Here is a 16,146-nt window from a genome sequence, read left to right on the forward strand (position 1 = left end):
AAAGCGTTCGTGCTACAGCGGGTACCGATTTAACGAGAAGTGAAACAATGCCTACAGATGCTGGCGCATGAAAGCGGGCACTAAATGCGTGCGCATTTGCCGGCAGTATTGGTTCGTGGACGAGGAAGAGAGGGGGAAAAAAGCAAGAAGAAAAATGTGAGTAAAGGTCGAGGAGAAGAGCGAGACTCGGGTGCGGCGTATGCTGCAACGCCGGGAGGGCGCTTGGAGAAGCTGCGGGAGGAAACGACGCGTGAAGTGCCCTGCCGAAGAGCGGTGTTCTCATCATCATCATTCTTCCTCCACGTTTTTACTCCCTCCCCCATTCTTTTCCTCTCCGCGTTCACGAGTAAATCAATTGTTGCCGAGCCGGACGACTCCGCTCCCTTCACCTCGTGCGTGGCCAGCCGCGCAGGGGACAGTCATCAGGGGGAACCGCGCAATAAGTGTAAAAAACGGGCCAAGAGGGAAAGTTTAGAGTCCTACACGCCGAAAGACGAAGGTCCCTCCCCGTCCGAGTTCATGATCTCGAGGCGGCCCGCGTAGGGTGCACGGGAAGGCATTTCCGCTTGCGCCGCCAGCAGTGGTTGCGTCGTGGCCGGCCCTCTCTCGGCCGACCGCAGCCCGTGACTGGAAGCTCGCAAAACAGAGCGCCGCCATTGTCTCCTCTCGCACGCATTGCCCGACGCGCTCCGCTGGTCGTGAGCGTGGCCAGGGTGCGCAGAGCGCCACAGGTGCAGCGGCGCCCTGCTCCGGCCGCCGATGCCATTCTTCTCTGACACTCTCACCCGCCAGACAATTCTGAGCGTCTCGGTGGAGACGATGCGTGATTTCGGTACATGAACGCACAGTCCTGGAAACAGATTCTGAGAAATTCTTGACGAATTCCTTCTCCCCTTGGCCAGTTGTCCTCCACAGTCGAACACTTGCGTGTCGCGTGTTGTTCGTGCGAACACGTAAAGATAAACACGCACCCCCACCGTCTCACCAGCGTGATAATTGAATAACTGAGTGTAAATAAGAATCTGTCTTTCACTTTCGTTCGTGTTACGATGCTGATCGGTGGCTTTCTTCACGCGAAGTGAAATGACCTGACCACATTGGCTACCGCAGGAATGGGACGGTAGGAGGACCAGAAGTAAAGCGAGAAGTTGCGAGAAGTTTGATAGACACGCAATGTAACAGAATGATGGTCGGTTTTGGGCGCACAACGCGAAGTTCAGGATTTAAACGGCACAGAGATCCCAAGAACGACCATAACAGACGATCAGGCGTAAAATAAAGCAGAAGTTTAGAGCTGACTCTTGCCACTGGAAATAGAAACCGCCAAGGCTCAGAAAGTGGAAGACATCTCGGCCACTGAAAATTTATCTAGGGGCTGTTACTGTTCGTTTATGAACATTTTTAAATAACGTAAGTGTACGCACACTTACAAACAAACACGGACTGTTGGAGAATAAGCAAAGCACCAAAGAGTGTTCTAGTGCCGCGTCCACGCCCTCACGAACAAAATTATTGGATTCATGCTCATTTCATGCACAGGTCACGCTATTACGCGCAGTTATATAAAGTAATTCGTGCTTTATGGCGCTTCATTAAAATTTACTCAGTTAGATGCCAGGTGTCTCCCATAATTTTATACTACTGGTTTTCAAAATGTTAATACTGTATTCATGTCTCTGGCCTCCAATTTGTGTGTTAATTAGGAATGTTGTAGCTTCGTAACAACAACACACTACGTTTATTTATTTTGTCGGCCCTCGCGAAGACTGCAATAAGCTCTCGTTGATAGTTAAAGCTAATATAAACGGTATACTATAATGAACGAACAACAACATCTGCGATGTATCACTGTTCATTGCTTAAAAAATACTGAAATACAGGATGCGTCCAGAGCGCATCCTTAAGTTAATCGGGCTATGAGCGCATGCCCAGGTGTTTTGTGCGGGTTTGACTGCAACACTCATTAAGTTATTCACCATGTTTGCTGTTTTATTGCATTCACAGTCGCTCTGAGCAGACGTCCACAGCAGGTGAAGATTCTTTTTTTTTTTTTTAAGGGTGGCGAAGCGTGTGCACTACAGGCGACGGCCACCACTTCGCGATGGCTCTGAACGTTCAATAGCTCCTTACACTAACACTGGCATACATAAGCTCAACGTTATTCCAGTAGCCTACAGCTATAGTTCGTTTTATTTTGGCTCAAAAGTTCCCATTTAGCTTAAACTGCTAAGAGCGAGGCTCATTCGTCTACATTGTTCGTATCAAGTACTCTCGCGGTCAGAAACTTAATCGAAAACACGTATACTGACGGCCTTGAGTAAGGTAGGCGCTGCTTACCTTTTTTGTTGGTCTTTTGGTAATTCGTCCCTGCATCACTTTGGGCTCCCTGATACGAACTGCACTGGAGTCGATCTCTTCGGTATATGCGTCAAGTCGAGGCCGTATTGCTTGCTTGGACTCGTGTACCTTCACTGACGACACCTTAACCTCTTCCAGAGACGAATCACCAGAGGAGTCGCTGTCATCCTGCTGCGTTTTCTTCGGCCATCTTTCGGCGAATGAGCGTTCGAATGGACTGCGATCACTGGGGCTTAGCGGAAAAACGGGCACAGCTGCTGCGCCGAGCATATCGTCAATGTCTTGGAATTTCCCAATGAAATGTTTCACTCTGTCCCCTGGAGAAAGCTTTTTTGACTGCGTGGGAAGCGACGGTTTTTTGACGGCGCCTTTCTCGAATTGGTCTTCGAACTGTTCAAACGTTTCCGGCTCTTCGTCACTACCGTATTTCAGAAGAGAATCGATGTCCTTGCAGGAACCTATAAATTTGGTCACCGGCTTTCGGCTATTCTTCCCCTGGTCGTTATGCCTTGAAGGCGCCGGTTGCCTTCTCGCTTCTTGCTCGATTTTCTTCGTCTCTGCGGGTTTTGCGGGAGCTACTGATCTTCTGCCTGGAGGAGGAATTCCAAACACTGTTCGTGTCTGTTCTGTTGAATTCTGGAATTTAGTTTTTGGAAGAGAAGGTTCACTGGGGGGTTTGGCAGGAGCCGCAATGGATGGAGCCTTAGGAACTTCTGCTGCCTTCTTCTCTACTGGCGCTGGCGTTGCCTGTTTCACATCTCCGGAAATAATTGTCCGCTGCGCTGCGAGGACAGAAGGGCTTTTCACGTGTCCTGACGAATCACTTTTGCTAAGCTCTCGCGACCGCCTGTAACTTTGCAGAAAAGAGTCTGCTGCTGGCGCCTTGGTAGCGCTGTCCTTTCCTATATCCAACGACGTCGGCCGCTGTGCAGGTGTTGGAAGCGGAAGAGTTCTTGGTAGAGTTGGCTGAGTTTGTATTTTGTCTTGAACTGCAGGAACCGAGGGTGACAATATCGGTGGTTTTGGTGGAGTTGGTGCGACGTGGAGTGGTCTCTGCTGAGCTGCAGGGTACGTTGTCGGTGTCTGTACAACTGGCTTAGCGGGAGTTGCAGGTGCCTGTATTTTTTCTTGCGTTGGCATAAACTTCGCCGGTGTGTGCACCTCTGACTTCGCTGGAATCGCAGAGGCGGGCGACTTTTCTTGTACTGCTGGGAAGAACTGCGTTGGCGCTGCCGACCTCGTTCGAACAGGTAGATGTGTTTTCTCCTGTGGAGTTGAAACGGGCATAGCGGTTGACTGCACCTTCGCGGACGTTGCCGCAGGTTGCGCCACCGATGATTCCGGAGGTGGTGGCACAGGGAACACCCGGACCAAGGACACGGGAGGTGGCGCCACAGGAACGGGCCTCACTCGAGCTGATGACACGGCAGCAGGTGGCGGTACTGGCACAGGCCGCACTCTAGGCGTTGAGATCGAAGCCTGCGCCACTGAAGTCGACGATGACGTTGGGACGCTACTCTGCTGGTTAGATGGAGCTGAAGAGGTGGGCCGCTGGCGGCGGGTCACAACTGTCTGCGGTTGGGCTACACTCAGGCTTTTGTTCTCATCAGTCTTTGAGTCAGTGCAGACAGATGGTGTAGGAATCCCGGAATGTGCCGGCCTGCTTCTTCTCGCCGGTGGCGACTGGGTTGCGGCAGGGGCAGCGGAAAACTGGGAAGCCAGCCTGTTCACTGAACTCACGCTTGGATGACTGAAAGGTGACAACGGGGATGTCGCAGATATGCTTTGCTTTTCTTCAGCGGGTGTTTCTTCGACGACTGGCTGCTTAACATATGGCACAGCTGTCCTGTTGGTGACCACTGGGCTTAGCAGTGTCGGACTTGTGACGCTTTGGGACGAAGGAGTCTTTGCAAGCTGGCAGGGTTCTGAAACCGTCGGTTTAGGGAAACTCGATGATAAGCTTATTTCCTGCCGCCTCTCAGGGGAGTGCATGCCCTCAGCATTGATTTCGGACTTACTTGCGTTAGCGGCCACGTCTATTGAGCGCCTAGGAGAAACATTTCCAATCTTGCGAAAACGATCGGGGAATGTGCTTGAAGAGGATAACTCACTGGGCAAGGAATCGGGCTTCTTATTTATGCTAGTGAAGATCGGAGACGCTGGTCTGGGAATAAAAGCTTCGTTAGACAGATTTGTCTTGTCCTCTGTTTCATCTGCCTCGTTTCTCTTGTTACCTTTAGTTTGTTCGGGAGTTGTCCGCTTGTCGCCATCTGGCACCGAAACAGTATTGTCATCCTGCTTTTCATGGCTTTCGGCATCACTTTCTTCCTCTGTTTCGCCTGATGTTTCTTCATCTTTGACTTCATGTTTAGTGTCTTGCTGGGCATCCTCTGAAAGTTCACCAATATTTTGCACGTCTTCCTTTTCGTTTCTTTTCGAACTGTCGCTATCAACTTCCTTGTCACTTTCTTCTTCTTCATCACTTACTTCAGAAGCTTCTTCCTCACTTTCTTTTTCCTTTGCTCGTTCAGGTGTTTTCTCCTTCTCGCGGAGCCGCTCCAAATCGCCTTTATCCGGTATGTCTTCCACCTCAGCTTCTTTGACACATTCTATATCTACGGTGTGCTCAGTATCAACGGCGTCTACTTCCTCGCACGTTGTTTTTGCTTCGGCTTCATCCTCAGTGCTGCTTGTTTCTTCTTGCTTCTGTACTTGCACTTCATCACGGGGCTCTTCACCTTTCAATTCTACAACTTCTTCAACTTCCTCTTCCTCTTCATCCACTTCAGCTTCTTCTTCAACGTCTTCCTCGTTATCTTCTTCGTCCTCTTCTTCATCTTCAATTTCGGATCTTTCAGATTTTTCAGACTCGGCTTCGCTTTTAATTTCTTTAGTTTCGCCTTCAGGAATGTATGTGCTTACAGCTTCTTCGACGTCGCACTTAGTTTCGCCTTCGGACATCTCTTCCTCGCTAGTGCTGTCGATTTCCTTGTCTTGGCGAACAGCGGTTATATCTTTCGCTGTATCACCAATTTCGTTGTCTGATAAAGGAACCGCAACTTCTTTTTCATCCCCACTAAAGTCAAGAGTCTTATCCTCGTCGTCTTCATCTTCCTCATCCTTCTCGCTTTCGTCAGATGATTCAGCCTCCTCGTCGTGCTCATGCGCTGGGACTTCATCCTCCGCGGGAGCAGCCGCAGAAGGCTCTGGAGACAAGTGATCAACTGATGGAACGGGCGTGACCGCTAGACTGGCGACTTCGTCTTCATTGTCTTCATCCTCATCCTCATCATCCTCGTCTTCGTCGTCCCCTTCGCTCGTCGTGTGAGTAGACACGGTAACGTGGGGGGCGCTCAACTGCGGGGTATCGGCCGCCTCCGACGAACTTGTGCTTGATGAGGCAACCGAGCTGGACGACTCTTGCCGGTCGTACTTGACCGCAGCTGTAACGCTTCCAACTGGCTCCGCGTCCAACATGTTTTCCTTCGAACCCTTGCGACGAAGCGGCCGGCGCACGCGTCGGCTGCGGGTCTCCGACGCGTCTTCTTCGTCGTCCGTAGTAGTGGTCGCTTCCAACAGATCTCCGCCCGATGCGCTTCGAGATCGGTCGTGGAGGCGATCATTGCTCTGGCAGTTTTGCAAAATGTTGTCTCTGCTCCCTTTCTTGGAGAGTAGTGTGTTCTGTGAGGAGCTTCTGGCCATAATTGTCTTCGAACCACTATTGCGGAGCCCGGGCTCCGGTAGTAATGACTTTGAACCGCTTCTCCCAACAGACGACGATGCTGATCTTGAAAGGTCGACCGCGTCTTCGTCTTCAGACGTCTCCGTTGTCGTGGTCGTCTCAGTTGCGTTGCTCGACTCCGCTTTGTACTCCGTTTCTCCGTGATGGTTACATCTCTCACGTTCTTCTCGTTGCCTCGACAGGTACATTTCTCTCTCTTCCTCCGTAAGGTTCATGTTGAGCACAGACTTTCTGAAGTCCTTATTTTGTTCAGTTTCGCATTCCTCTTCGCAGGAGGTGCTCGTGGCGGAAGAAATCGCCGCTGCCCTAGGTGGGCTTGGCGTCTTCTTCACTGTTGATCCGTTGAGCACTGGAATTCGGGAGCATGAATTTGTCAGGAACAGTGTCCTTGCCGGGGATGTTGATGGACCGAGAGAGGCGCTGCTTCGACTCCTCGCGGACAGTGCATGACTCCCTGCACTGCCCCTCCTGGTTATCTGTCTTGGTATGGCAGAATTAAATGACGTCGTTCTTTTCGGGCCGCTGTACCTGCAAAGAAAGGACATTTGCCTTTAGATGCGCCCATTTATTCCAGTAGCCTAGTCTCATCGGCATAGTCTTCTAAGAAAACGAAGCGAAAGGAAGTCAACTGCACATAAGTGCTTATGAATTTTAGCTCAGGGGCTAACTTCGATTTCATCATTCAAGTGTATGGTAAAACGAAGAAATGTTCTCAGTGGCTATCGCAGAATCCCTGAATGGAATTTGCGTATTTAAAGCAGAAATAGGAATTTTAACAATTTTCAGGAGCAGAAGCCAAATTCATTAAGCTTCTATATGCAATATTTGTCATTGTCCAGCTGCCTAATTAATATGTTGCGCCTCGCTCAAGATTGGCTGGGATTTCCGCTGGCGTGTGTGTTATGTAAATACAGATCTATAATTTTATTTTGGGATCCACTACGAAAATTTAAATGTAAACATTTCGACAGAAGTCTGTCTGGCTGGGTGGAAGAATTAAGAAGTTGAAATACCTCCAGCCACAAATTCTTGGAGGAAACCCGACGTTTCGAGACCGGCTTGGTCTCTTCTTCAGGGGTGACTGTGCTGATCAGGGGGGCTTCGTCGCAGCTTGTTTTTGGCTTGTTTTTGACGGCAAGCAATATGTTGTAGGTTTGATTCAGTGAAATATGAAATGAAACCACGTGACTGCATTCGTGTGCGACCGTACTGCTCAGAGTTGGTAAGACTCAAAATATTGAAGCACGTGCGAAGCTTGCAAATCTGTAATTCCGTACCAAAAATACCGTTGTCGCAATTCATACAAACTGCATCTCTTCGAGCGTCTAAAGAGGCCGAATTTGATAAATATGCTTACAGCTAACGTGAAGTTTCTAGAGTAGTTACTAGGGTTTTGCAAAGTACATATATTAACAAACTAATGATATACATGGTGTTTCACGTAACTAGAACCAAATATTAAAAAAAAGAAGTGGTTAACCGCAACTGAATCAAACCTACAACATATTGCTTGCCGTCATGTGGCTCCCGTAAGGATATTTTTATATTGCGCCTAATTAGTTCATTAACCATTAACTAAGATCGATTATGCAAAATTTTAATATTCACTTTAAGGCCAAGTGTGTTTCGTTACGTTAATGTAGGGGTCGTTCCAAAACGACCGATCTAATCTTATGTGATAACGTTCATGCTGCGTGGTGATTTTCTCCGGCGTTTCAAGAAAGCCTGTGAAATATGAAATGAAACCACGTGACTGCATTCGTGTGCGACCGTACTGCAGCGCTCTCAAACGTGCTTCAAGCGAAACAACCGGCGCTCGGACCGTGGAGAAATGAGCGGCCACGGCTCCAGGCATCGGCTTCAGTGCGCCAGCCTTTTTTAAGGCGATATCGTTAAAGAGCTCGTTTCGCAGAAATTTCGGTGTCGGCGGCGGCGGCGTATTTGGCTGTGAGCGAAAAATCAGCGTTGTCCGTGACTGAAAATTCGAAGTAGATGCAAATAAAAGAATAATAAATAATCTCCGGATCGAGTGGCACCGGGGATTCGAACCTGCGACCTCTTGCTCCGTTGCGCGAGGCGTTTAGCCGCTTGGCTACCATGCATACATACCCTAGCAGGCTAACGGCGAGCTATTTATATACACCATATAGCGTTGGTGGTACGCACATCTCGGAGGTTCTTCAGCGGCTTGACTATATATATATATATATATATATATATATATATATATATATATATATATATATATATATATATATATATATATGCACCCGCAAGATGGCGCAAAGGGCCCACGGCCGCCCATTTAAACGGCGTCGCCCCGCCGTGGCCGTGTTACGTCGCGCCGCATTCATGGATATTGGACCCGGAGGCCGTCCGCACTTTGGCTTTTTTGCGGCACGGTTTAGGTCTCCACCAAGAAGCGAAGCCAGGCTAGCGATTGGGAAGGCCGATTACGCTCTCCAATTACGGTCCGATTACGCTATCGCGTTCTACTCTTGAAATCGAAGCTCAAGCGTCCTCCAAGTTTTTGACGGCCGCACACGGCACGGAAGCACCGTCGTCCCTGATAAGTGATATTGTTAAGTGATATTGATAAGCTAGTCCTGCGTCAGTCTCTCTGACGGTGAGGTATTTCTTGTCCGAAGACCTTCGTTCGCACGTGACAACATTGCATTTAAACCAACAAATAAGCCCGACGATGCAGAAATAGATTTAACCTAGGAAGACAAAGTTTTACGGCGCACCAAAGTACACGCGGTTGTTTCTGGTTTCACGAAAGCATGTAGTGGAACGTGCACGTTTACAATACAGTCTTGAACTCATTGTGCAGGGTCGCCGGATGCCTTTACAAGCTGCGCCATCTTATGACCTCATGCCCGAAGAAAGCGATGTACAATGCGTTATTTCGTTATCGTACAGTCTGGAGAGCAACGAGAAACTACCAAAAGCTAAAGTACTGCACAAAAAAAAGTACTACGGATCCACTTTCGACCATCGTTGGGCCAGGATGACAAGTCAAATTGTCTACTAAGACCTAAACAGGCATATGCATATAAGCTTTTCATTTGCACCTACTGAAGCAAATTATATCGACCTGTAGGAGGACGGACCGTCCGTAATCAGTTACCAATAGCAAGAACTATCTACGGAATATTTTTCGTTACATTTCAGGCACCATCGCTGTTAAATAGGTTGAATGGGCATGTTAACTTGTCTTTTAGATGTGAAGCATCTTATAGCGGAGTTCAATCGGGTGGTGGTGGTGTGCGGCGTGACCACCCTTACTGCGCATGCGCAAACCTTCTCCACTCCCCCTCTCCCTTCCCCCTCCCCTTTCTCCCTCACCACTCCACCTCTGAAACGCGGGCTGTACATGCCGAAACACTGCTTCGCATCGCCTCATGCTCCCCTTTAGCGGGAGATGGTGTGATTTTTTAATTGTCCCTAAATTCAAGACTTCCGTAAAAACAATTTTACTAGAAAGTGATAGTGCTTGACAACATACAAAAAAAGATTTTGCTTCCTAAATTTCCACCATATTAAAATTAGTTGTTGCGTACTTGTGGGTAAACATCAGACTTCTAAGGTACTTTCATTCGGATGAATTTCGCACCAGCGCGCTTATCTTGGCTTTTTTTTTTGCATTTGTGTGCTTGCATGTATCCGAAGTATTTACGTTAGTTGCATTATTTGACTTTATTCCATTAAGGCGCGAAATTAAATGATCAACTGTCCGCAAACGTGTCAAATTTGCACATAATTCTAAGGTAGTCGATATTGTATTCTAAGACAAAAAATGAAGTAGGATTTTGTGTTCTGCTGCTTTTAGTAATTATAGCTAATTAACGTGTGATTAAATATTTAATTATTCTGCAGTCAGTCATGTTTCATTTTTACGTAAAAAGAATCAATTCATAGGCTCAAAATACATGCACAATTTTTTTTGGGTTCTATTCATTCAGAGCAAAGAAAAATATTAATTTTGACCTTGGTCTTGGAACTCGACCCGTCGACCAAGCCGTCGAACGTCGTAGTGCATTCACCAAAGTAGTCGGCTGCAGTCATACGAAGCACATTGAGGCTAAGGAAAGCCAGAGTGGTTATGCCGAAGCTTCAATTCATCCTATGCTCAGTGTATCTTGCTCTTTCTTGACCGCTAGTGCAAAGAACTGGCAAAAACGAGTTGCGTCCAGATATGTGGAGGTTGCGCCTCAAGGGGTTATTTTTGTCCGTACGTGTCTTTTTTTTATGTTATACAACAAAAGTGTCATGAAACAATGCTTTTGTTGCATTTTCAGGAAAGTATTGATGTAATGTTTTTTTCTCTTTTGCGGACACTCTTTGCATCTCGTCGCCATATATGAAACTTTTTGCTTTATATTGTAAGACGCCTATACATTCGCGGTAGGCCTCTGCCAAACCCTTGACCTTTCGGTCTACGCCTGTTTTCGGTATATTACAAAAATAAAGTGATTCTTCACGCATAAATATTCAAGAACGTATACACGAGGGAGCAGCGACATCGTAGCACAGCTGAAAAGCGCAATGCATGCTGCGGAGCTTGTTCGTTCGGCTTACGCCGACGGCAAGTTGTTTTTCGACCGTTTCCAATTCCATTAACCTGATAACTTATACACTTCAGTTAGGACTACAAATAGCATTTCCTCTGTTTGCCTTGGCTTCATATACTTTGCTTTATATGGCTGCGACTGGCTGAATTCGTGCCCATCGATTGGCTTCGCTTTTCATTGATTTGTGTTATGAAAAATTATATCCATATTTCTGAGCGTACAGAATACAACATGGTCTTAATTTATCCCGAAGCCTCCCACGACGGTTGCTTCCAGCATTGTTTCACTGACTCGCAAACGGATGCCCTGAAGTAAGCACAACTACACTTTTACTGGTGACCTAAGTTCGCGCATGCATCCGTTGTTGTAATGTGGCGTGAAACACAAAGTATTGCAGCGCCTTATTTTTATTGGAAAGTGAATAAGCTGGGTTAAGTGTTTTTTTTTTAAGCGTAACCTAAAACATCGCATACATGAATTCTTAACATACAACATACATAACATATATATGTTAAAGCTATCATGAATAGTGCGGAGAATCTTAATATTTGTAAAAACTGTCGACGTACTGAATCAAGGGGCGCAGAAGGTGTCAGAATAATTGAGACGACATAAAAGCCACGCCATTCTGCTATATGCACTGTACAAATGGGACACGCCTGAACCAATTAAGCAAGCCTAAACTTCACCTAAACTAATAATGATAACAGAAATCTTTTTTTTCGCCTTTAGGAAGTTGATCTTTGAAGTCGGAGTTCTTCCCATGCAGGGCAAAAACTGGCACCACTTTTCATAATGGGTGGCCACCGTCGTTCATGCTTGGGTTTTGCGAACATTAAAGATTAGAACGTTTTAGGGCGGCGTTCGCACTATACTATTGCCGTTATCCCGCCGATCATGTGCCGGCAGCGCGCACGCCAGCTTATCTGCGCAGCGCACTTGCGCGCAGGTAAAGCACCTGCACAGGGAGTAGTGCGAACCGCTGCAGCGGCCGAGCAATATATTGAACGAGCATTTTGTGTCCTAATTTTAACGCTCACGACAATCGCAGCGAATTCGCTAACTTCACTTCTTAGAAGCTGGAGCACGGTGCATCATTGCGCTTAGCATGAAAATCATGCAGAGGTATTCGGTATCCTCAAGTTAAAAAAGGACAAAGTCAGCCTTAGCTCAACCGCCGTAGAGACACGAGTTGTATGAAAGACAAAGAGATTGATAGTGTAATTTGAACGTGGGCACGGAAGCTGGAATAAGGCACATTCATCCCCAGCTACTCTGCGCTAGGAGAAGACAAAGAGGGGCAGGACGGGTGGCAATGAAGATAGACGGAAGAGGCTAAGCACATAACGGGAAGTTTTTGCAAGAAGCTTAGAATCCGGACCTGCCTTGTTGAGACAATCAAGTAAGGCTTGCCAGCTGTCCTGACAATGCGTATTTATCGACCATGGAAATTCCCGTCCACTAACAACGGTTCGCTATACGGTTGCATTGAATTTTAGCTGTCGTAGGCTGGAATATTCCGGAAAGTCCCGGCGTCTGCCCGTCGCTTTTAGTATAAGACTTTGTGAGCGGATGCAGTTGGCATCTCGTCTTGGAAAATAAAATCGAAAGCTGCGGCTGCTGGTCGTCGAGAACGCTCTTCGCTTGGAGCTCAATATCACGCAAAGAAATGTGAGGCGATCCATTGATATGCAATATGAAGGGCGTTTATTGCGGCTATAGAATGCAACTCGACGATCGACAATCTGTACGGACATCATTTCATTACGCACAGACTTTTTCTTCCTACACATACGCATTCCTCGCCGGTGCTTTTCCGTTCTACTCGTATGCAATCCTAGCCAGTAAGCAACCTGCGTACGCATATCCCATGCCTATTAAATGCGAAGCATTTCTTAGCGAACTTCTGCGACTTTGAGCGTATCTATCTATCTATCTATCTATCTATCTATCTATCTATCTATCTATCTATCTATCTATCTATCTATCTATCTATCTATCTATCTATCTATCTATCTATCTATCTATCTATCTATCTATCTATCTATCTATCTATCTATCTATCTAGCCGCCTACGACTTTGTGCTCTACTGGTCGCTTGGTTAATCGAATGTACACCAAAATTGGTATGGCGTAACATGACCGTATGACGAACATAAATTACAAGTCATAGCATGAAAATCATGACACGCATGTCATGTACGGCATGATTTACATGCCACGCTCATGGTGCGCTGGCGGCCGTTTCGCTAGCTTGATATACACCAAAATTGGTATCTTGCGACTTGACTGTGTGACAAACATAAATGACACGAGTTAACATGAAAATCATGACACGCATATCATGTACAGCATGACTTACGTGCCACGCTCATGGTGCGCTGGCGGCCGTTTCGCTAGCTTGATCTACCCCGAAATTGGTATTGCGTGACGTGACTGTGTGACGAACATAAATAACACACGAGTTAACATGAAAGTCATGACACGCAAGTCATGTACCGCATGACTTACGTGCCACGCTCATGATGCGCTGGCGGCGGTTTCGCTAGCTTTATATACGCCAAAATTGGTTTCTTGTGACGTGACTGTGTAACGAACATAAATAACACGATTTAACATGAAAATCATGACATGCATGTCATGTACAGCATGACTTACGTGCCACGCTCATGGGGCGCTGGCGGCCGTTTCGCTAGCTTGATCTATCCTGAAATTGGTATCTTGCGACATGACTGTGTAAAGAACATAAATAACACAATTTAGCATGAAAATCATGACATGCAAGTCATGTACAGCATGACTTACGTGCCACGCTCATGGGTCGCTGGCGGCCGTTTCGCTAGCTTGATCTACCCCGAAATCGGTATTGCGCGACGTGACAGTGTGCCGAACATAAATTACAAGTCATAACATGAAAATCGTGACACGCATGTCGTGTATAGCATGACTTGCGTGCCACGCTCATGGGGCGCTGGCGGCCGTTTCGCAAGCTTGATCTATCCTGAAATTGATATTGCGTGACGTGACTGTGTGACGAACATAAAAACACAAGTTAACATGAAAATCATGACACGCATGTCATGTTCAACATGACTTACGAGCCACGCTCATGGTGCGCTGGCGGCCGTTACGCTAGCTTGATATACACCAACATTGGTATCTTCCGACGTGACTGTGTGACGAACAAAAATTACAAGTCATAACATGAAAATCATGACACGCATGTCATGTACAGCATGACTTACGTGCCACGCTCATGGTGCACTGGCGGCCGTTCCGCTAGCTTGAGCTATCTCGGAATTGGTATTGCGTGACGTGCCTATGTGACGAACATAAAAACACGAGCTAACATGAAAATCATGACACGCATGTCATGTACAGCATGGCTTACGAGCCACGCTCATGGTGCGCTGGCGGCCGTTCCGCTAGCTTGATATACACCAAAATTGGTATCCTGCGACTTGACTTTGTGACAAACATAAATAACACGAGTTAACATGAAAATCATGACACGCATGTCATGTACAGCATGACTTACGTGCCACGCTCATGGTGCACTGGCGGCCGTTCCGCTAGCTTGATATACACCAAAATTGGTATCCTGCGACTTGACTTTGTGACAAACATAAATAACACGAGTTAACATGAAAATCATGACACGCATGTCATGTACAGCATGGCTTACGAGCCACGCTCATGGTGCGCTGGTGGCCGTTTCGCTAGCTTGATATACACCAAAATTGGTATCCTGCGACTTGACTTTGTGACAAACATAAATAACACGAGTTAACATGAAAATCATGACACGCATGTCATGTACAGCATGGCTTACGAGCCACGCTCATGGTGCGCTGGCGGCCGTTTCGCTAGCATGATATACACCAAAATTGGTATCCTGCGACTTGACTTTGTGACAAACATAAATAACACGAGTTAACATGAAAATCATGACACGCACGTCATGTGCAGCATGACTTAGGTGTCACGCTCATGGTGCGCTGGCGGCTGTTTCGCTGGATTGATATACACCGAAATTAGTATGTTGCGACGTGACTGTGGGACGAACATAAATAATAGGAGTTAACATGAAAACCATGACACGCATTTTCCTCAATGACATACAAGACGATGTATGCAGCTCTTTGCTGGCTGCTTCGCATTACATCGATTCCCACAATGCGTGGGATCTGCCGGCTTTTTTATCTTAAGAGATCACTCGCAATCGCTCTTGTTCGCATAAATCCCAGACCGATGACAGCAGAAAACATTTTGGAATGTCGTCCTGAGAGGTCATCGCGGGTGAAGGCGACGAAGGCAGTGCTCAGCTTCTTGAAGACATCAGATTTGCACCGGCGGTTATAGACTAACGGCCTTATCATGACTGTGAGATGTGTGTGACTCATTGTGCGTACGTGCTCTCCTTCTCTCTCTCTCTATCATTATATCTCCCCCATCTCTTCCCCCAGTGTAGGGTAGCATACCGTTCCTTCTAGACTGGTTAACATCCCTGCCTCTCCTGTTCCTTCCTTCCTTCAACCAGCAAGTGGTAAACCATGCTCCTGGACCAGAATTTGCGAAGCTGCACACATGCACAGACGAGCTCTAAGAATTAGCAACAGCTAAATGCAATAGCCACCGCGAACGAAACAAAAGTGCTGGCGGTGGATTTTACTATACAGTCAAACTTGATTCATTGAGCGCCAGCTACGACATGCTAAATGGGCTCTCCTTGAGCTTAACAGAGACACAATCGGAGGGTTTGTTTGCTAACAGCCGCGTAAAGAGCGGCTGGTGAGCTACAAAAACGGTCGCGCACCTTGAAGAGTCGGCGGAGTCCACCTGTAGACCAGCGGCTCGCCGGGCCGGGCCATTGTCCCCCACAGCGTCGGTCGCCGAGGTGCTTCGACTCACGCCGCCTTCTGCCTGGTTTTCCTCGTCTCCACTCTGGTCGTCGTCGCTTTCCTCCGAGTCGGATGTTGAAGTGAAGTCTGCCGGGGCCAGACCACGCTTGCCGCTCTTTGATTCGGATTTGGCCAGGTTGGCATCGTTGGTCGCCTGCGCGAATGTACAGAACAACTCACCCGACAGCCAAATAAAAATGTTTAATAATGTCTCTGGACAGCTATGGTCGACACGGCGCACGGCGTAGAATTCTTCACACCGCGACGTCAGTCGACAGCACGGTTGGCCTTCTTTCGAGCTTTATTACTTATTGCAGAGTTACTGCACACAAAGATTGCTATGAACCTTCTGTTACGCTGCTACCGTGTGGCGGGCTGTTCTGCCAAACAAAGTACTGTCATGTTCTAATTTGTGAAATTAGCCTTTGCGTCATTGGCTAAGACAGCTTCCTAGTAAGCACTGGATCAGATTTTTCACACTGTATTACGGATTACTGCTAAATAAAATTTAAGAAGAAAGAGGCCAGACTGGAAAATCAGTTATGCGAAAGCCCGTAGGTGAAATGGGGCT

General features: G+C 47.2%; 1 protein-coding gene across 2 annotated transcripts in view; it reads right to left on the reverse strand.

Moving 5' to 3' along the window:
* Positions 1-16,146, reverse strand: part of LOC119373178 (serine-rich adhesin for platelets) — a 207,557-nt gene that overhangs the window by 140,517 nt on the left and 50,894 nt on the right. For both annotated transcript variants that reach the window (XM_037643189.2, XM_049419791.1), the window contains 2 exons: positions 15,491-15,729; positions 2,338-6,628 (listed from right to left, as the gene is read on the reverse strand). In XM_037643189.2, coding sequence (XP_037499117.2) covers positions 2,338-6,628; positions 15,491-15,729 — 4,530 coding nt within the window. The remainder of the gene's footprint in view (positions 1-2,337; positions 6,629-15,490; positions 15,730-16,146) is intronic.

This window comes from Rhipicephalus sanguineus, chromosome 1 (genome assembly GCF_013339695.2).
Source record: "Rhipicephalus sanguineus isolate Rsan-2018 chromosome 1, BIME_Rsan_1.4, whole genome shotgun sequence".
In the NCBI taxonomy this organism is placed as follows: domain Eukaryota; kingdom Metazoa; phylum Arthropoda; class Arachnida; order Ixodida; family Ixodidae; genus Rhipicephalus; species Rhipicephalus sanguineus.